This window comes from Myxocyprinus asiaticus, chromosome 19 (genome assembly GCF_019703515.2).
Source record: "Myxocyprinus asiaticus isolate MX2 ecotype Aquarium Trade chromosome 19, UBuf_Myxa_2, whole genome shotgun sequence".
NCBI lineage: Eukaryota > Metazoa > Chordata > Actinopteri > Cypriniformes > Catostomidae > Myxocyprinus > Myxocyprinus asiaticus.
In genome coordinates, this window is record NC_059362.1 from 10379306 (window position 1) to 10402410 (window position 23105).

Consider the following 23105-nt stretch of genomic DNA (forward strand, 5'->3'; position numbering starts at 1 on the left):
CACACAAGAAATTCCCCTTTATCGTTTTATAATTTGCTATCTGATTTGTAATCAGACCCATTACAACTTCACCTCTTACTCACAACTTGAGTGTTTTGCTTCAAAGAAAAAAATTTTTTCCACCCAACTACATATCCCAGGCTGTTAGTGCCCCCATGTGGTGGAGATATAAACCATGAATTGATCTGTACTGAGAATGAAGCTTTATTGCACTAAGTGAATATACATAAAATATGCAAAGACATCATACATTTAGGCTTTGAATTACAAAAATATATTAAATATATATTAATCCTTCAATTACATTTTCATAATACCACTTTCAGCTTGATTAGCTTACACAGTACTGGTTATGTATTATAAAATATACAGTACATATTTCTGTCAAATTAATTTTGGTCTGCAGATTTTGTAATATTTGTGAAATAAACAGCCACTCAGAACCACACAGTCTGTAAATTAATCAGAAAGAAAAGCTCTATTCAGATCTAAAATTCATTTTAAAATCATTCACAACTGTGACTAAACAATGCAGCTAATAATCACATTCTTCTATGAGGCTCAAATTAGAGTCATAATTTGTGCTCACTCTTGCACTGTATGTTCTTATCTCGCAAAATCGAGCAGATCAGTCTAACATCTAGTGTGACTTATTCACTATTTAAACTGGCTAAAACTGGTTAAACAGGCTGCAATGGCACCTGTTTCCATACTTATGTGTCGCTCATTCTCAGTGTATTTATACCTCAATAGCAGCTGCACTTAAATGTCCAGTGCATACATTTTCAGTATAAAACTGTGATAATCTTGTCACAGCCCACAATTTCACAGTGCCAGCATGAGCTGCACATACACAAACAAAGTGACTTTAAGCCAGCATGTTATTTGTGACATACACACTTGCCAACAAACAAACGCAGATACGCCTTCAAAGACTAAATGGAAGAATGAGTTTGTATTAGGTCACACAACACAAGGTATTAGTCTAATGTAGTTTGTACTTACCCAGATATAACATGTACATCTCCGTGTCTGTTTAAGAGCATTTCATCTGAAAAGCATCACATTCTAAATAACATATGCTAATCATCTTAAAAAGATCAAATTTACAAACATTCTAAATCATAAATGTCTCAAAGACATCTGCTGAATGTCTTATTGACGTCTGAAAGGCAATGTCTTATAGATGTAATTCAGATGAGCAAACAACCAGAAAACTACATCTTCCAGATGTAAACACACACATCAAATAGACGTCTGGGTGATGTACATGTGCTATCAGGGTACTAATGTAGTTTGTACATAAGAAAACACACAATGATAAATGCATGTTTCTTTCTCTTGGGGAAAAATGGGAAGCTGGCTCCATTCATACTAAAACAGCATCTTAAGTTTGCTTGCCAAAACCTTGCACTTGGCTCATCTGCGGTTAAGTAGAGTTTTTAAGCAGTAGTAGTTTTTCTTTAGTTTAGTAGCGGCTTGCATCGTCATAAGAGCTGACATCAGGCTCAAAGAAGTCCTCCAGTTTCCACTGCAGCGTTTCAAAGGTGGGTCTGTCTGCAGGCACCTCCCTCCAGCAATCACACATGATCTCATACAGATGTTTTGGGCAGTTAAGGGGGCATGACATCCTGTAGCCGGTGTGCAATTTTTGTACCACCTGATAATTTGTCAGAGCTGGTGAAAGAAGAAGGAAGATCTATATTAAAACTCTTCAATGATGTGACGAGGTTGAAAATCATTGTAGTACCAGTGCTTGAAGTGAAAAAAAAAAAAAAAAATGGTGGAACTTGCTTGCATATATATATATATATATATATATATATATATATATATATATATATATATATATATATATATATATATACACACACACACACACACACACACACACAGTTGAAGTCAGAAGTTTACATACACCTTAGCCAAATACATTTAAACTCAGTTATTCACAAGTCCTGACATTTAATCATAGAAAACATTCCCTGCCTTAGGTCAGTTAGGATCACTACTTTAAGAATGTGAAATGTCAGGATAATAGTAGAGAGAATGATTTATTTAGTTTACATACACTTAGCATTTGGTAGCATTGCCTTTAAATTGTTTAACTTCGGTCAAAAGTTTTGGGTAGCCTTCCACAAGCTTCTCACAATAAGTTGCTGGAATTTTGGCCCAATCCTCCAGACAGAACTGGTGTAACTGAGTCAGGTTTGTAGGCCTCCTTGCTCGCACACGCTTTTTCAGTTCTGCCCACAAATTTTCTATCAGATTGAGGTCAGGGCTTTGTGATGGCCACTCCAATACCTTGACTTTGTTGTCCATAAGCCATTTTGCCACAACTTTGGAGGTATGCTTGGGGTCTTTGTCCATTTAGAAGACCCATTTGCGACCGACATTTAACTTCCTGTTAAATCTCATGTTGAGATGTTGCTTCAATATATCCACATAATTTTCCTTCCTCATGATGCCATCTATTTTGTGAAATGCACCAGTCCCCCCTCCAGCAAAGCACCCCCACAACATGATGCTGCCACCCCCATGCTTCACGGTTGGGATGGTGATCTTCGGCTTGCAAGCCTCACCCTTTTTCCTCCAAACTTAACGATGGTCATTATGGCCAAACAGTTTAATTTTTGTTTCATCAGACCAGAGGCCATTTATTTGTCCCCATGTGCAACTGCAACCTGTAGTCTGGCCTTTTTATGGTGGTTTTGGAGCAGTGGCTTCTTCCTTGCAGAGCAGCCTTTCAGGTTATGTCGATATAGGACTCGTTATCCTGTGGATATAGATACTTGTCTGCCTGTTTCCTCCAGCATCTTCACAAGGTCCTTTTCTGTTGTACTGGAATTGATTTGCACTTTCCGCACCAAATTACGCTCATCTCTAGGAGACAGAATGCATCTCCTTCCCGAGCGGTATGATGGCTGTGTGGTCCCATGGTGTTTATACTTGCGTACTATTGTTTGTACAGATGAACGTTGTAACTTCAGGTGTTTGGAAATTGCTCTCAAGGATGATCCAGACTTGTGGAGGTCCTCAAATTTTTTTTCTGAGGTCTTGGCTGATTTCTTTTGATTTTCCCATGATGTCAAGCAAAGATGCACTGAGTTTGAAGGTAGGCCTTAAAATACATCCACAGGTACACCTCCAATTGACTCTAATTAGCCAATTAGTCTATCAGAAGTTAAATGGCTAAGTTTCTAAAGGCCTGACATCATTTTCTGGAATTTCCAAGCTGCTTAAAGGCACAGTTAACTTAGTGTATGTAAAGTTCTGACCCACTAGAATTGTGATTTATTCAATTAAAAGTAAAACAACCTGTCTGTAAACAATTGTTGGAAAAATTACTTGTGTCATGCACAAAGAAGATGTCCTAAATGACTTGCCAAAACTATAGTTTGCTAATATGAAATCTGTGGAGTCGTTCAAAAATGAGTTTGAATAATCTCAACTTAGTGTATGTAAACTTCTGACTTCAACTAATATATATATATATATATATATATATATATATATATATAGCAGAACCAAAGTGAAGATTTTTATAAGCACATTTCAGCTCTGTATGTCCATTCAATGCAAGTAAATGGGTGCATATACTAGGAAATATACAAGAAATATACTAGGTTCAATAACAGTTAAGGTCAGTCGAAAACATTTGTGGTATAATGTTGATTACCACAAAAAAATAATTTAGACTTGGCCCATCTTTTTTGAGCTTACAGTTAGGTACTTACAATGGAAGTGAATGAGGCAATTTTTGTAGGGTTTAAAGGCAGAAATGTGACGCTTATAATAATTCTTCTGTTAAAACTTGTGTATTATTTGAGCTGTCAAGTTGTTTTAATTGTCGTTTACCGGTATTAGAGGGTCTATGGCGTTATGTTGTTATGGCAACAAAGTAGTAAAATTGGATATAACTTTACACAGAAAAGGTTAGTAAGCGATTTTATCACACTGAAATCCTGTTAACACATTTTGTTTATGTCTTGCAACTACACTTTTTAAACGGTGAGAAATGTAATGTTTACAGATTCGCCCCATTCACTTCCACTGTAAGTGCCTCAATGCAACTTACACTTTTTTTTTTTTTTTTTAAGAAAATGAGGGATGAGTCAAAAGTAATTTTTATGGTAACCAACATTATGCCTCAAATGCCTTTGATTGAGCTTAACTTGTATTGAACCTGGAATATTCCTTTAAATGTGGTAATATCATGAGAAATCAAATTTTCCTTTTTGTTCCTTCTGAGATAAGAAACATTTAGGAGTTCCTCCAAAAACATCACTGATTGAAAATAAACAGCAAAAACCACTCATTCAGAAACCTTTAAGTTTCAGAAATCTAATCTCATAATTTGGTGGGGAGGGGGGTACTGAAAAAAAAAAAAGAAATAATTATATTTTATGTAAGTAGTTTGCTTTCTCTAAACATTATGCAAACGAGAGTCAAATGAAGCCATCGTCACATTTACAGGGATAGTTCACCCAAAAATTTAAATTATCTCATAATTTACTCAAACTCATGCCATTCTAGATATGTATGTCTTTCTTTCTTCTGCTGAACACAAATTAAGATTTTTAGAAGAATATTTCTCACAATGCAAGTGAATGGGTACCAAAATGCAGATCACAGATCAGACCACAATTTAAGTCCTTTTTAACTATACATTTTCCTCCCTGCCAGTAGGTGGCAATATGCACAAAGAATGCAAATTGCCAAAAAAGGGGATTGATCGTACAAACTGACAATCTGCTTCTCATCCACACTTGTCATATCGCTTTAATATGGATTTAACCACAGGAGTCGTATGGATTACTTTTATGCTGCCTTCATATGCTTTTTGAACCTTCAAAATTTTGGTACACATTCACTTGCATTGTGCGGACTTACAGAGCTGAGATACTATTTTAAAAATATTTGTTTGTGTTCAGGACAAGGAAAAAAATTCACAAACATCTAGGATGGCATGAGGGAGTGTAAATGGTGAACTATCCCTTTAAGAGATCAATCAGATAGATCAAAGAAAGTGCCTCATCACTGCCTTTTTGTCTGCTTTTTTCTAGACTAAGTTATATTATTCAAACTAAAACACCACCCCAACATTTCCAATAAGTGCAATGATACAGCAGAATGACGTACTTGGGTAAGGCATCTGTCCAAAAGTCACAATTTCATACAACAAGATGCCGAAAGACCAGACGTCAGATTTTATGGTAAATTTGTTCTCGTGTATGGCCTCGGGTGCAGTCCATTTCACTGGTAACTTGGTTCCTTCTTTGGCCTCATAAACATTCTCACCAGTGTTGTCAGTGTCCATCTGAAGAGCAAATGAAATGGTGAATTTAAAAGTATAGTTTTTGTATTCTTTTCATAAACATCTGTGCATAACCTATACCACAGTGGTTCTCAACTGGTTTTAGTTCAGGACACAGGGTTTTACATTGGACATCATTTGCGATGACATAGGATGAATAGGGAAACTGTAAATTGTATAAATGCATAAACAACAGCAGAAGTGTAATTCACCAACAAACAATGGGCCAAGTATTGTATTTGTTTATACCACAGGGCTGTTGAATGCTTGATTCTGATTGGTTGACGAATGGTCTAAGGTGTGCAATTATTTTTCAGTAAACCAACGGCTATGAAGAAGTTCCAGGTCTCGACCGCATAACGGTTCCATATCACTTTGCCAAATTATTTCAGTTATTTCAAAGAGCCCTACAGGCTACCACAGCAAAATAACCATGTAAAACAAAGACACTGGCTAAGTACATCAGATAAGAACAACAATGTCTATAATATCCTACATTTATTTTAATTTCAGTTGAACAGCACCCTCACGCTCCCCCATCTGTCTTTTTTGCTCGCATCTCACAGTGACACACACACACTGACACACATGCATAAAAAACCTTGTGTAGCAACAGGAAAGCTATATTCAAGAATGGCGACACTGAGAAATATACTTAATTTACTTCTTGGTGATTTGAAGCAATGTTTCTGCTGACGAGAGCCCAAACACAGGTGATCCAACACACAATCTCTCCGTTTTCTTTCTCTCGCTTTCGCTCATGCGCACACACACAAAATATACACATACACAAACGCTCTTACTTGTTATTCCAGTAAGTGCTCCAGTAAAGCAGCGCAAGAATCACAACCCTCCATTGTTAGTTCTACAGTGACGTCTTCGAACAGGCATGGGCTGTATCAAAACATGACGCTGAATCCGTGGCGGAAGAAAGTAGTTCAACTCACTAGAACATTTTACTGATGAAAACCAGAAAATATAAAACCCTGAACGATATCTTAAGATGTAGTAACTGTAGTATAAGGGGAATAATTGACTCCGGCCTGTTGAATTATTTAAAAATAATGCACACCCGAGGTGTAATGGCCACTCCACTGCACATCGTGACTGCATTACCACCTCGGGTCTGCATAATTTTTCAATAATTCAGTGCTCCATCGTCAGTAATTCCTTACATTAGCTATAATACCAACTGACCGATGAATTCGCACCAGAATACTACAGTTTAATTGGACAAACAAAAAATATGTGTGAAGCCTTTTCTCTTACCTTTTTAATGTTGATAAGCCTATTTATTTTGATATCCTAATTATGCACCGATATACTATATGATTAGATGCATTTATTTGTTTTGCATTTGGCATTGTTTTTTCCTTGCTGAAAGATCTGTGACCCACCAGTTGAGAAGCATTGTCCTATGGGCTAGCTGAGGGGTTGTGGTTAAACTAGAGGATATTTTTCACCTGAAATACTCGTGCTAGACCAAAGTCGGCCACCTTGCACACATTGTTTTCTCCCACCAGAACGTTTCGTGCTGCAAGATCTCTGTGGATGTAGTTCTGCAACTCTAGGTATGCCATGCCAGCTGCCACCTGTGATCCCAATTCTACCTGATCAGACAGATGCAAACGAGCACCTCTATCTTCTGTATAAAAGAGAGAGAGAGAGAGAGAGAAATATGGACAGGGAATGAATAACATTTTCACAATATTGTGGCATACAATTTACACACGTCAGACTTTGCTAAATTTTGATAAACTCTGATAAACTGAGTGGGCTGCTAACCCTCCCTCGGCTTCAGGTTTGGCTCAAATATGAGTGAACAAGTTTGGGGAAAGGTCTCAATGACCTTGGCTCTGAACTTCAGCCTGACTGTCAGAGAGAACAAAGACACAAAGAGAAAAACACAGCCTGGTGTAGTAAGGGTTGGGTATAGTACATGGGCACACACAATTTAAAGATTTATTTATATCTACTTATCAAAGAATTACAAAAAGGACTTTACAAAGTTAAGATGCATGTTTACAGAAAAATTGTAGGTCACACATGTCAGTGCTTAATCATTAATATCAAGAATAGAAATACCAACGCCACCTCCACATACTGCGGCATCCAATTATGGCTGATACAGAACCGTGTATGGCAAGCTTTTTGAATTTCCTCTTAGTCATACCTGTGACTTGTGACCCCCTTACTACAAGCCTGTGCACATGACCTAGACTCCTAAAGATAAAGAGCTGGCACTTGTAGCCAAGGATGTTAATACACTAAACAAGAGGTTAGTATTGAAGCAGTTTTGTAGGAAAGACTTAAAACACTTTAATGTAGACATCCTATGATATTTTCTACCCACTAAACCTACCTTCAAACCTGACACTCAAACAAGCATTTCTGTGTTTTTAGATTTTCATTAAGACATTATTAAATATATCTGAATACCTTCTGACTTCCTATTTCTACTGCTGACTTGTGGAATTTACAATGGTAATAAGAAAGCATTGTAGCCTGGGTAAATGTCATGGTTACTTGTGTAACCTCCGTTCCCTGATGGAGGGAACGAGACGTTGTGTCGATGTAGTGACACTAGGGGTCACTCTTGGGAGCCCGAGACACCTCTGGTCTTTGATAAAAGGCCAATGAAAATTGGCGAGTGATATTTGCATGCCACTGGTACTTTAATGGTAAATTTAATGGTAAATTTGCTTCTTTCTCTCTTAAACCAGTGCCTCGGGCCGCCCCTTTATCTTGCTCTCCCACTGATCAGCTGATTCAGTGCCGGCCATGCTCCATCACGGCCTGGCCACGCCCTCCTCCCCTTCACAAGCTGCTTTCTGATCAAGCTGCATGTTTATGTGAGTAAAGAGAAAGTCGATAGCACAGTGCATGTAAATGCATATGTCGATTTCCAGTCTTAAGCAGCTTTCTCTGAATTAAACGTCTTTCTGATGTCCATGTAAATTAGCTAATTGACTCAAATAATGGCATGAGTTTGGGATGGGACTACAGTAAATGGCTCAAACAATGGCACATGGTATGAGTGTTCGGAAAGTCAGTTTTCCATTTGGAGACACTAGTGGTGCAGATTTGAAACATTTAAACATTAAAGGTTGTTAACCATGTTAAAATCAGTTTAACATATGGACTTGAGTGGCTTGTTGCTTTTATAAAATTGCGGCAACAGTGATATGATAAAAGACACCAGTGAACAATAAATAATGAAATGCATTATTAATAACAATCACAATAAACAATTCTTTTACCATTTAATTCAGTTTAGACAAGCAATTAACTTTGTGCATTTATATAGAATTCAACTAATGTCCAGTACCATGTCTTTATCAGCTGTTTTTTGAACGTGGCAATCAGAATTTCGAGCCTGAACTATCTTATTTATATAAATCCTTCAATTATCTGTATACTATTGAGACCTGTAGCATGTATGTGTATGCCATATACTTGTGCATGCGTCTTACTCTGCAGGTATTCCAGAAGGCTTCCGTTGCTCATAAGCTCTGTGATAATGTAGATTGGTTCCTCCAAAGTGCAGACAGCATACAGCTGTATCAGTTTAGGGTGACGGAGTCTCTTCATGATCTGAGCTTCTCGCAGGAAGTCCTTTGCATCCATTGTTCCTGCCACACATAGAAGAACAGTATAAGCTTGTGAACCAAAGCATGTGATCTCAGATGTGCAAGGTACAGTATGTTTGTGTATAGGAGACATTTGGAGCTTATGTCTTTCAGTATGTCTTTCAGTGTGTACCCATATTGACCATTTTGTCTATGTGTGTTGGTGTTTGTACCTGGTTTGAGTGTTTTGACAGCGACAGCTGTTGTGTCATTCCATATGCCTTCAAACACTTCCCCAAACTGCCCTGCTCCCAACTTCTTCAGGAGTTTCACAGAGGTACGTGGAATCTCCCATTGATCCACTGTATTATAAGATAGACCATAGGTCTCTGGAGCTATTGTCTAATACAAACACACAAGCAAGGAACTATGTATTGGATTATTAGACAATACAATAACCTTGTCCCTAATTCTGCTGTTCACTTATCTTTACTCTCCTTTGCCGAACCCATCGATCATAAAATACACTCACTGAGCACTTTATTAGAAACACCTGTACACCTACTTATTCATGCAATTATCTAATCAGCCAATCGTCTGGCAGCAGTGTACTGCATAAAATCACGCAGATACGTGTCAGGAGCTTCAGTTAATGTTCACATCAATCATCAAAATGGGGAAAAAATGTGATTTCAGTGATTTGGACCGTGGCATGATTGTTGGTGCCAGATGGGCTGGTTTGAGTATTTCGGCAACTGCTGATCTCCTGGGACTTTCACGCACAACAGTCTCTAGAGTTTACTCAGAATGGTGCCAAAAACATCCAGTGAGCGTCAGTTCTGCCGACGGAAATGCCTTGCTGATGAGAGAGGTCAACGGAGAATGGCCAGACTGGTTCGAGCTGACAGAAGGCTACGATAACTCAGATAACCCCTCTGAACAATTATAGTGAGCAGAATAGTATTTCAAAATACAGAACATGTCAAACCTTGAGGTAGTAGGGCTACAGTAGCAGAAGACCATGTTGGGCACTTTATTAGGACCATAGTGTTCCTAATAAAGTGCTCAGTGAGTGTATTTAAACGTATTATATATGTTTATGATTATTTCACACCCAATATACTAAAAAGATCTCAACAGAGCTATAAGTAGGACCAGACAAAATATACCTTTTTTTTCTTTTTCATTTTTTACAATTTCTGCAATAATTTTAGGAAAATCAAGGAACTAAAAAGAAAATTGATTTAAATATGGTAAAATTTGTTTTTTTTTTTAAGTTGAGAGTACTTCACTCAGATTGGTAGCTAAAAGCTTTTTCAAATCAACCAAAATATTTAATAAACAAACAATGCAAGGGACAGGGGAAGTGTAGGACTTTGTGAATGATGGGGGTTTCAGTTCTTCAGAAATCTGTGGACCTTTCGACAGAGGTCTGAAGGCTTGGTCTCATTCACCCTTGCACAGGGCCATGTGTGAATCCCACATGTGCAATGTTCAAAGGACCACCCACAGAGAGGCTTCCAAACCAAGCAACTTGCTATTGGTCAATGTTATGAATTTTATTGTCACACTTTACCAAACGTGCAAAATTTAAGTACGAAAAAATTTTCACAACCGGAAGTCCATCAGGCGAAATTCCTGGTCGAGCAGATTCTCATTGAGATGACTGTATTTCACAAGTGGAATTTCACCGTGCAAGGGTAAATGTGACAGTGCCATGAGGTCACAGATTCTACAGGTTATCATCCTCAAAAACAGCTGTGTGTTGTATCTATAGCAACCTTTGCTCTATGACAATTAATATTAATACAATAGTAAATATTACACACTTTTTTACAGGGTTCTCCAAGACAGATACAGAGGCCATCTTCATATTTGGTGTAGTGCTCCACTAGTTCTCTCAGTGTGGGAAAATTCCGAGTCTTTGACACGAAGTAGCCACCGTTATCCAACTTTTTGATCTTATAATGCTTCACCTTGGAGTTGTCCAGCACTGCAAGTCAGAAAGTACATGGAAGCATTCAGTACAAGCATTCAGAAGACATAGAATCATCATATTGTACAACTGGACTGAATACCATTACTGTACACAATAGGCCAGTTCTAAAGCTCATAGGCCAGTACTGGATCTTTACTAAAGGCCTGAGTATACTTCGTTGTTGGCATTGCTGATCGCACTGCAATTTTCGTCATCAGCACAGTCCGTGAGCAGCCAAGATTTTCTCGACATGCGGACATTCCTCGCCTGTGCTTATGCGCCTGCCGTTGACTTTACTAAAAAGCTGTATCCGAAATCATGTCAGAGGACTGTTTTTGATGAAGGCCACATTTCTCGGCCTGTGAAAGAATAAGTTCTTTAGGTATGCATGCGAGTAGTATGAATAGATTTCCAGGTATACTTCATTCCGGACATACTTCCGGATATCTGGAAACTTGGGCAGTGCACCGTGGCCCGAATAAATGACCACGAAAATAATCTGCTCTGGTTTTGTTAAACAAGTGCCATTTAAGCACAAGGAATAACTTTCTTGGTATATATAGCAATATATAGCACAGTTGAAAAAAGCCACTTGATTTGTGGTTATCTGCTGGAAAGGTTGTTACTGTGTTTCAGAAGGGGCAAATTATTGGCCTGCATCAAGCAAAGAAAACAACTAAGGAGTTTGCTGAAATCACTGGAATTGGTTTAAGAACTGTCCAACGCATTATTAAAACCTGGAAGGATAGTGGTGAACCGTCAGTTTTGCGGAAGAAATGTGGTAGGAAATAAATCTTGGATGCATTTTCCAAGAAAAAGGAAATGCTCGTTGAAGTCACATAGTAAAAAATAGACAGTAGAACTCACAAATATTTTTTTGTTGGCATTTCCACACGTACAATGCGATGAGAATTTACAGGATTGGGACTAAACAGCTGTGTGGCCACAATAAAGCCATTTATTAGTGAGGCAAATTGGAAAAAACGACTTCTAGGGAGCATAAAGATTGGGCTGTGGAGCAATGGAAAAAGGTCATGTGGTCTGATGAGTCCAGATTTACCCTATTCCAAAGCGATGGACGCATCAGGGTGAAAAGGGAAGCGCATGAAGCAATGCACCCATCATGCATAGTGCCCACTGTACAAGACTCTGGAGGCAGTGTTATGATCTGGGGTTGCTTCAGTTGGTCAGGTCTAGGCTCAGCAATGTTATGCGGCAATAAAATGAAGTTAGCTGACTACCTGAATATACTGAATGAACAGGTTATCCATCAATGGATTTTTTCTTCAATGACGGCACGGGCATATTCCAGGATAACAATGCCAAGATTCATCGGGCTCAAATTGTGAAAGAGTGGTTAAGGGAGCATGAGGAATCATTTTCACACATGAATTTTCCACCACGGAGTCCTGACCTTAACCCTATTGAAATTCTTTTGGATGTGCTTGAGAAGACTTTACAGAGTGTTTCGACTCTCCCATCACCAATACAAGATTTCGGCCAAAAATTAATGCAACTCTAGACGGAAATAAATGTTGTGACATTCCATAAGGTTGTTGAAACAATGCCACGCAAAATGCGTGCCGTAATCAAAGCTAAAGGTGGTCCAACGAAAATTAGAGCAACTTTTTTTTTTGGCCAGGCAGTGTATATCGATAAAATATTGTGCTGATCAATAATCAATATATCGATATTTTATGACATCCCTACTGAGCTCTTCATCTCACATAAGTGGACATGATTTTATACACATGTTTAAAAATTACTATTCATTTCTTTAGAAGTTAAGATTTTTAAATATGGAAAAAAATACTGATGCACCTTTAAGCCTAACGCTAAAGCGTTACAGTAGGTTGAACCCTGTCACAGTAAGTATGGAATTTATATACCTATAATTTAAATAGCTAACAGTAAATACTGGCAATATCACTCACTTTCTTTGAGCCTTGTAATAAATCAAACTCATTTAAAAAAAAGGTTAGTAAGAGAGAGTGAGAGCAACATATTTTTAATTTCAATAATAGTATAAAGTAGAATTAGGTAGATATTATTTTGTTTATAATCAATTAAAATGAAATGGTGACAAATGTGTATGAAATTCTGATGAAAAATAAACTCTGATAAATATGTTGATGAAAAAATGTATTCTGCTGAAATTCTGATGAAAAATAATAAACAAAAAATAAATAAAAATGAATCTATTATTTAAATTATTATTATTATTATTAATTATTATTATTATTATTTGGCATTACAAACTTAGAGTTAAATCTATAAAATAATATGACTTCCGAATCCTTTTCAGTAAATCAGTAGTAAGTCATGGGGACTCATAAAGCACACAAATGGCACTGTTTCAGCAGAATGACCCACAACATGTTGAATTCATCTGACAACAAAGTGCACAAACTGTGCTCAAACGTGGGACAATAATGATATTATTTTTTTCAATCACTGGACTGAGGCGTTAGGTTGAGCCTGAGCTTTTTGTGTACTGTATCTTATTGTGACAGACCTGTGATACAGGGAGTGGCACTGAAAGCTCAGGGCACAGTCCAGTTTTAAAGAGTTATTGAGTATAATCAGCCAGTGTCTGTCATGTGTTGTTGATTGACATTGTTTGTTGCTATAACTGGGCATCTTGGGCAGTCCTCATCAGAATATCATGTGTCATGATCCTAAACTGTCACTCAATTGAAGAGTATGATATAGCAATTGAAACACAGGGGAAATGATTCAAAGCATCTGGAATGAGGACACACTATTTATTGTTCTTGAAACTAACCAGGAAGCAGAGGACTAGTTACTACCAGCACAATATTTGCTTTCGGGAATGTTTGCAAAACCTTGAAAGTGAGAGATGGTGGCTGGATAGTTCACTCACCCTGCTTTTCCATTTTTGTTCATTTTAAACAAAATAAATTATTTTCATAATTTAACTTTTTTTATAAAGTTCTCAGCAGACTAGTGCATTTACATCCCTCTGTTAGACAGATGGCATTTCGTATTGTATTCTGAGGCCATCTATGCACATTGACAGTGAGTAATTCTTACATGCACAGTGACTTTAGTTTGGCTTTTGGAACACTTTGTTTTAATCTGTCATTTTGTGCCTTTTTAAAACTTGCTATCCATCTTTTTTCATGTATTGTTTTAAAGCTTTTATCCAGTACACCCTCAACTGTGGTGCAATCATCTTTGTTCTGTGACTGCTATCGGGTCCTGGAATAACTTATAACGTGTGAGTAAGGAAAGCCGGTGAAGTTTCTGGGAAAGATGGTGCCCCTATAGGGAGTTGCCCTATGCTGACTGTGTAATATGCACATAGGGAGTGGCAGTACTGCAAAGATGTACTAGGCATTAATCAGTGATTTTAAATGTAATTTTTAAACAAATATCCCCCCCCCCAATTCACGTCCCCAATTCACGCCATTAGTTGAGTGAATGTTGTTGTGTCGGGCTGAATGGGTCGCTCAAAACAGAGTCAAAATAGCTTCACAGAGACACAGTGTTTCAATTTTTTGAGACAATGAACCTACAAATGGCTTACTTAAAGTTGTCTCTGCATATTAGCTGCAACAGAAGAAAGTTTTTTTATTTTTTTATTTTAAAAAGTTACATACTTCAGCTTTAAAAGTGCTATTCTGGATATTTTTGGATGTACTCGCTCAAACAAGATTGATTCTTTGTTTTTCCTGTTTTTTTATACCTTTACCAAAAGATTATTACTGAAGTATTACCAAAGACAGGGTGATACATGTAAACCTGTGGGACAACTCATGTGGCAGACAACAAATTCTCCAGGTTTTTGCACTGCGCAAACCGAAAGTGTGCTGTATACCAGTTGTTCATAACTAAGGGGCCGGGACCCACTAGGGGGCCCCAGCACACTTCCAAGGGGGCCTCAAGTTGACTTAAAATTGATTTAAAATAAGAAATATTAAAATAATTAAAATAATTCAACTTAATTAAAATGCTAAAAAATAATTTAAGATGTACACCTACAAATTATAAACTCTTTCTGAAACTTCTAGAATCAAAAATGATCCATGATTAATTATTTTAGTCAGACAAGTCTAGTTTCAGGCGAGGCGGCCTTCAAATATTGTTTTGGACAGTGGGGGGCCTTGGAGTCAAAAAGGATGAGAATCACTGCTGTATACAATTGCCTTTCGTGGTGTTGGCAAAGACACCATTCTGCAAAGTCACTACTTGTGACGCAAATCAAACTCTGCCTGAACCTTTCCTAACTTATCTCTGAAACTACTTCTATTTGAGAGCCATGGACGTTTTTAGAGTTTCACAGCTGCACAGGTAGAAATTGTAATTGAGAAAATGACTGAAGCATGCTAGAAACGCCTACCGTAGCTACATGTGAAAACATGCAAGCAACACCTAGCAACATGTTATGCCAGAATTTAAGGCATAATTAAGGCCGCTATATTTGATTTGGCTGCTGCAAACGGGAGCAGATCAATTATTTGATTTGAGAGTGAATAACAACTTATATTTCAATCTGTTCAGCATACAAGGTGATCGTATGGCTTCGGAGGATTGGAATACAAGGCATGATGAGACGATTTCTTTAAATCTGGTTTTATGTTGGTTTTGTTTTGTCCTTTTGGAGCTTGAAAGCCATTAGGGTGAGTACATAATGACAGACTCTTTTTGTGGTGACCTGTTTCTTGAAGGGGCATAGGTTAAGGTACCTGAAAGTGAGAGCTCCCCTGTCTGGCTTTCACAGTTTCTAATGAGAAAAGCTCCATTCTGGTTCTCATCAGACAGCAGCATCTTTTCAGCATCCAAGCGCTTTGTTTCTGGAAAATACCATCTGCAGTGGACAAAAAAAAAAAAAAAAAGAAGATGATTCTCACACATCATTTGAAAATTACTTAATCTAGAAACCAGTCAACATTTGATGTCACACTTTGAATGTCACCCTTCCTTTTGTAGTTTTTCCGTGATCAAAGTGTAGTTAAGATGGGTAAGAAAATAAAATAAATATAGGCTTTTCAACTTTTAAAAGGGAGGAGAAAAAGCTTCCCAAATATTTTGTTGTTGACATCAAAGTCTATGTGTCCAATTAAACTCTACAGTGTTGTGGCACAAATTCACCCGTCGCTTAGTAATATGGCTAATATTAATACAATATTTATTACATGCGTTGAGCTGGTAAATCACATTTCCACTGTTGTTTATGGATTTACAAAATTAACGATTAAGTTATGTTAATAATTTAGCAGAATGTTGGACCTATGCAGTTTGCTTCAACATTATCGAAATGTATGATTTGAATAAATGTTGTAACATTTGTATGCTAAACAATTCTGTTGAAATGAAACTTGATTTCCAATGTAAAATGTTGTCCTAAAGCCCCCCATGGGGACTATATATCACAATTATTCAACTCATAGATCACAGACACAAGGTAAATCATTTTTTTTTTCATCCGACCATGCTTTCAAACATCAGTAGCACAGTAAACTGTAATAAGGCCCAACAAAGTATGCAGCAGTCACACGAAAGCATGACAGTCAACCCTCAGACATGTAATTAAGTTCTTTGACTAAGCCGGAAAAACTGGAAAGTTGTTGCCTCTGTAAAACACCACCCCTACAAAATCCATTCATCAGTATCTACTGAGGGCACCAAAATGACACACAAAACTCACAGCTCTTAAGTGTGTGATGACATCAGTGATACTGATGATCACTATCTGTTTTGTTCTATTCAAGTGAGTTACTGGGTCTGCCTTAGGCTCAGACCCTCTTACAGTACCTCAATATTCTCCATAACACATCTACCGGGGGTGTTAAGAAAAAGAAGAATTTGTTTTTATGTTCATCATTAATTAGTGTGCAGGGTTATAAGCACTATGAATCTGATTTTATTGATTTATGACATCCATAGTGCCCAAAGCCTTGGAATCATTAACAGACTTAAAATACTTCCTGGTTGGCCACTGAAAATTAACCAGCTTCCCCTTAAGAAACAAACAGACAGCGCATAGACAGACCTGTGTTTCCAAATCCCTCCTGTAATCTCCATGCTATCCCTCTTGCTGAATGCAGAGTGAATGACAAATATCTCATTATAAAATCTCTTTTAACCTTGAGGGCCAGCTCACTGTTTCTGTCTGTGTACGTAATAATGAAATTCCACAGCAACTTTTTCAAGAACATTACACATATTGAGCCCAGAAGCCAATGTTTTTGTTTAATAATGGCACAACACGCAGCCCTTAATTGACTCCACCATATTTAACTCTTTGAAAATGTCATATATTTCATTTTCTGTCAAAGCTGATGCCCACTAATTGAGTCTTTATGATGGACTATGATGAATGACTTTTAGAGCCACCACGAATCTACTTAGCATCTGATTAACAAATTGCACATAAGTGTTTAGAAAGCAGGTATACTTCAGCAACTAAGACACTGTCAGCTGTCAGCAAAACATGCTGCACCTGTTCTGCTGCAAACCACTCTGTAATCTTAAAGAACCTCAAAATCAAAATCAAGTTATTAATCTTTCCTTAATAATGGTTTTACCAAGTGTGAAAGATGTGGTACAAAGAGAAATAAGAATTTTTTAATATCTTCCTGTGATGGAGCATGGGCCTGTACAGTATGATTCACGCTAATGTGGTTTAAAAAACAGGATGTTGGAAGACAGGTTATCAACATGACCAATCATTCTAGAAAATCCTTTCTAACCAATCACACCACATTTGCTCCATTATACCAAATTCCACAACTAAAACCATTACAAAATATTACGAATTTGAAACCATTTAGAATTTTACGCAAACACATATTCCTCCACTTATGAAAAAGTACAGTGCTGTGCCCAGGGTTGAGGAGAAACGTAATACATGTAACGGGATTACGTATTTAAAATACAAAATATAATTAAATGTATTCCACTACAGTTACAATTTAAATAGTTGGTAATCAGAATACAGTTACATTCAAAAAGTATTTTGATTACTAAAGAGATTACTTTGCATTTAATTGTCATTTGTTTCAATCAATATTTAGTCTATTCAGTTGGACAACATGTATCCATATAACTGATGTGATTTAAAGAGCATTTGAACAGCGTTTAAACACATTCTTAATATGTGTTACATTCACATGAGCAGACAGAGAAGTAAGTTTGAAGTAAGTTTGGAGCAGAAGAAATAGAAACAAACGTTGTTTAAATAGTCATGTGAACATTTAGCTTTATGCTAAGCAAAAATGTAATTTCTAGCCATTTTACATGCACGTGTTATCACGCACGATCATCTTTTTTTATCAAGAAAATCCACGTTAGATCTTATTTTTTTTCCTCTCTCTCTCTCTCTAGTAAGACCTTTGATATTAGGGCAAAAATTTTATTCTTGATGAGAATTTTTTTATTGTTTTTCTGTAAAAATATCTAAAAATCCTTAAAACAAGATCAGTTTGCTTTGTCTTGTTTTAGAAACAACACTGCATAAGATATTTAGGCTTTTTTCAGAGAATGTATTTTTAACATGTGTATTTTGTCTTACTGTACTGGTTTTTTTAGTCAAAACAAGTGAAAAAATCTACCAGTGCTGAAGAAGTAATCCAAAGTATTTCGAATACGTTACTGACATTGAGTAATCTAACGGACTACGTTACAAATTACATTTTACAGTATGCATTCTTTAATCTGTAGTGAAATTATTTAAAAAGTAACCACCAAAGTGTCAGATGTAAATATCATTGTATTTTGATTTATAGCCTACCGAGGTACTGTAGGCCTACTTAAAAAAAAAAAAAGATTTTTGCTGCTTGTTTAATTTACTAAATTAAAATGAACTAAAGAAACACAATTCTAGTACACAGCTTGATTTAATTGCGTTCTAACCATTTAAATTTGTAAAATGGAAGTTTACTTAATCAATCTGAGTTGGGCCAACATTAATACTTTTTGAGGTGTTAATGAAGCATTGATGAAACTAGGCGGGGGATTTCCATTTCACACCATGCTTTGCATGGGACTCTATAGGAAGAGAAACTGTTCAAATTAAGTGGTATTTTATGTGTTTTTGTGCTAGATGAATATAAAGGGGATACTTGTTAGTGTTTAATGTTTTGTGATGTTGAGATTTAAAAGAGTTTCTGTTAGGTTGAAGTTTTGTGGATACCATTATGGTGAAGAGTGAAGCTAACAATGAGGACAGGTATATGTCATGCATGAATTTGATTGCTTGCTTCGTTGAGCAAATCCTGTGCTAACCATAGCATAGTTACTAAACTGCACTCTGTAATGCTTCCAACCAGCATGTTTTGAGCATGCTAATATTCACTTTCGCTAGAAGGTACATAAAGAAAGAAAATAGATTTATTTGAGTTACACTGACACATCTAATTTATTTGGGTTTACCCAATTCAGCTATGTTCTTTCTATACAAAGTGTTTGTGTTGAGATTACATAGTCATTTTAAGTTAAGAAACCTCATTTCAAACATGTGAAAACCACTGTCTACGATTGAATCAAGTTCAGCCAAAGAGCTATTTTTTATTTACACCCAATGTACTTACTGTTAGAAAATCATGTTAGTACCATGGTACCATGTCCATAAATAAAAAAGTAAACGCCATGACACTTTGCCTCCTTCTGTAGAATTCCCACACTTATTGATCAATGAATTTCCATGATTGTTCCATTAGTTTAATGGAAAATCGGTAACACTTTACAATAAGGTTCCATTCGTTAACATTAGTTAATGCATTAGGTATCATGAACTAGCAATAAGCAATACATTTTTAATATAATGTTGATGGAAGTGAATAAAAATACAGTTGTTCATTGTTAGTGTATGTTAGTTTATAGTGCATTAACTAATGTTAATATATACAACTTTAACATTTAACATTTCAACAAATTAACATCAACCAAGATTAATAAATGCTGTAAAAGTATTGTTCATTGTTAGTTCATGTTTAGCTACTAATGTTGTTAACTAATGGAACCTTATGGTTAAGCGTTACAGGAAAATCATTTGATGTAAAGAGCAATCTCTAGCCGGTATATTATGCCTATTTGGGGGATGAACATAAAAAGAAATGTTTTAGACATTCCCATGACTTTTTAATATTTTGTTAATTTCCATGACTTTCTCTATGCCTGAAAATTACCATTTTAAATTCCATGCCATTTCAAGGATTTGCATGACCATGTAAACTCTGTTTATATACAGTGCGACAGAAACTTACGGTTCAGCATCGAGGCTTTCGACTGGCGCAACGTAATTCGCAGGAACGTAGCCTTGCTTGTTGGCTGAAATCCCGGTGATTCCTCTCACGTACCACCAATCTTCGCCTTTATTTAGTGGCTCCAGTTTATCCCCTGCGTGAAAACTCAAATCATTTTCCGTGCGCGCCGTGTAGTCGTACAGAGCAATGTAAACGTAGTCGGGTTTCTCCCCAGGTATCGGCGGTAAGACCCTGGCGGGGGGCTCCGTGTGTGCATTTTGAATCACTACAATATCGCCTTTCTTGGTGGCAGGTGGGCGGTCAGTCTCCGGCTCGCTAAAACAGGAGAAAGTATTTTGCCAGCACATTATAAACCTTTCTCGGAGATCACCCATCGTGAAGTTACTGATCAGCTCCGTAGGTGTGCGTTAAATTCAGTTTAAACAGTAAATCGCAGTTCACTCATCCATACAATCCATATATCGACGTTTCATTTAATTCCAATAAGTTTTGGTCGAACTGTGATAAAGAGCGTGAACTCCATTTTGTGAGCTTGTGAAAACCCCTTTTGGTCCGGTGAGACAGCACAGCCCTGACGACAGTAAAAAGTTACTGCTTACAGTCAAATATCCTTTCGCATTTCCTGGTCACATTATACCTGAAACACCTTTCAAGACTCAAAGTTCCGCGCCGCACCGTGCGCTCCAAAGAATCCAGTGTTACAGTTCATAAAGCTCACATGCATGCAGATAGGCTAGTAAACAACATTAGAACTGGACACAATACAACGACAACGTATTAAAAGTGAATCATAAAGGCTCTTTTCGAATTTGTGATTTCTGTGATTTACTGTAGTTTGGCAGGTTATATTCCAAAGACTCTGTCTGACAAATGCACGTGAAAGGAATATTCTGGGTTCAATACAAATTGAGCTCAATCCACAGCATTTGTGGCATAATGTTGATTACCACAAAAATACATTTTGACTTGCCCCTCCTTTTCTTTAAGAAAAACAAAAATCTTACAATGGAAGTGAATGGGGCCAATCCGTACACGTTAAAACACTCGCTATTTCAAAAGCATATCCACAAGACCTAACCCATATGCGTGTTAACATGATTTTACTGATATAATTGATTACTTAACGTTTTTGTGTAAAGTTATAGCCAATTTTACAACTTTATTGCCATGACGATGTAACGTCAACAAACACCTAATAAAAACACCCTAAATAAAAATTACGATTTAAACATTACAGCTTAAATAATGCATGAGTTTTAACAGAATAATTATTGTAAGTGCTTTTATAAAATTATGAGCTTCACATTTCTGCCTTTAAACCCTCCAAACAATTGGCCCCAATCACTTCCATTGTAAGTGCCTCACTGTAACTTTAATTTTTTCTCTCTTTTTTTCTTTCTTTTCTTTTTTTTTTTTTTTTTTTTTTTTTTTGTGGTAATCAACATTATGCCACAAATGCTGTGGATCGAGCTCAACTTGTATTGAACCCGGAATATTCCTTTAAACGCATATAGTTTTTGTTCGATTCACGTCTGTTTTGGATATACGGTTGATTTTATTTTTCTTCACCATTTCGATGATATTTCCTTTTGATAATATTACATGTTTGTCGTCAAAGACTGGAAAATAATCTGAAAGAAATTAAAAGCGATATTCTTTTATGATAGACCTACTTTATTCATTTCACAACTGTAATGATAAGATACAATTTTAAATAAACAACTTTACTCAAACAGATGTAACTGAATAGCCTAACTGTCCAATCGTTTAGAAATCATGTCATCCCAGCAAACAAAGAACGTTCCCCTAACGTTAGCATTTGGTTCCCGTTTGGTTATTTATTGCGGAACCAATTCCTAACATTCTAGAAACGTTCTCTATAGGTTTTATTTTTTTGCAACCATAAACTAACGTTCTTAGAACGTTGCAGGGAGGTTTTTGCGTAACAACCTAATAAGAACGTACACAGAGCGTTCTCTAATGGTTATTTTTAGGTTTTATTTTTATAACCATAAACTAACCTTCCCAGAACGTTGTAGGGACGTTTTTTTTTACGTGACAACCTTATAAGAACATACACAGAACGTTCCCTAATAGTTAGTTTTAGGTTTTATTTGTATAACCATAAACTAAAGGGAACCAAACATTTTTAGCTGGGATACAGTAGCTGTATGGATGTGCATTTTGTTAACATTATTACGGTAACAGTACCCGGAAATGCGCGAATGTTCAGCTATTCTTCACGTTCACACAAGCAAGCATGATATTACGATTCGTGTTGTTCGTATGAATGAATCCATATAACTACTGCTGTAGTGCAGATAAACGTTTGGTGCAGAAGATATGCGCTCAACACGATTTGTAGTCTTTTTGTGACATTGTTGTAGCTGCTGCTACCCCACGTGTTGTAGGACAGACAAACACATTGGAGGCTCACGCTACCGAGCGAGCTGCATCGACAGCTTTGAGTCATCTCTGTCATTGCGAGACATTTCCGAGCCTGTAATCTCCACAGTTCTCACGTTTCTTTCCCTATCAACCCGATACCATGAGTGAGTACTTCTCGCTAGCGGAGTGTGATGTAATTGGCTTTGATCTGGATCATACTCTCTGTCGATACCATTTGAAGGAGACCTCCAGGGTGAGTCGAAATGGCATCATGCATATCTAACACGCGACCTTAAACACGTTAGTAGGGCTTACGCAATTGGACCATTTGCACCTCTGCAACCAAACATATAACATTATACATTTAATGTTAAACTTTCTGGATGCGGAGGTTTTAATAAGCCAGAAATGTATGCGCACTCTAATGCAGATCCAGGTTTGACTTGGACCTGATCGGAACAGTCGCATGAAAGTGCTTTCATGATGCGCTGATGTAAAAGCTTGATCTGGTTGACAGGCCCTGTTAGAACACCATAAGCACGTGAGAGTGGTGTCTCCTTTATCTGTCAATCAAGGAGGATGTTCATGCAAACACCATTTGCATTAAATGCATCTGATGATTA

General features: G+C 37.0%; 2 protein-coding genes across 2 annotated transcripts in view; one reads left to right on the plus strand and one right to left on the minus strand.

Moving 5' to 3' along the window:
* Positions 1 to 195: 195 nt before the first annotated feature.
* frk (fyn-related Src family tyrosine kinase) lies at positions 196 to 20689 on the minus strand. Its single transcript, XM_051645515.1, has 8 exons — positions 20095 to 20689; positions 15574 to 15695; positions 10716 to 10879; positions 9120 to 9288; positions 8791 to 8949; positions 6781 to 6962; positions 5143 to 5320; positions 196 to 1677 (listed from the first exon to the last, which is right to left on the minus strand). Exons 1-8 carry the CDS (start codon positions 20466 to 20468, stop codon positions 1469 to 1471), a joined length of 1557 nt encoding a protein of 518 aa, XP_051501475.1. The 5' UTR covers positions 20469 to 20689; the 3' UTR covers positions 196 to 1468.
* Positions 20690 to 22187: 1498 nt separating this feature from the next.
* The window catches only part of nt5dc1 (5'-nucleotidase domain containing 1), an 81495-nt gene continuing 80577 nt past the window's right edge, over positions 22188 to 23105 (plus strand). Inside the window, exon 1 of the mRNA XM_051645518.1 lies at positions 22188 to 22735. Within this exon, the coding sequence (XP_051501478.1) occupies positions 22643 to 22735 (93 nt within the window). The 5' untranslated portion in view covers positions 22188 to 22642. The remainder of the gene's footprint in view (positions 22736 to 23105) is intronic.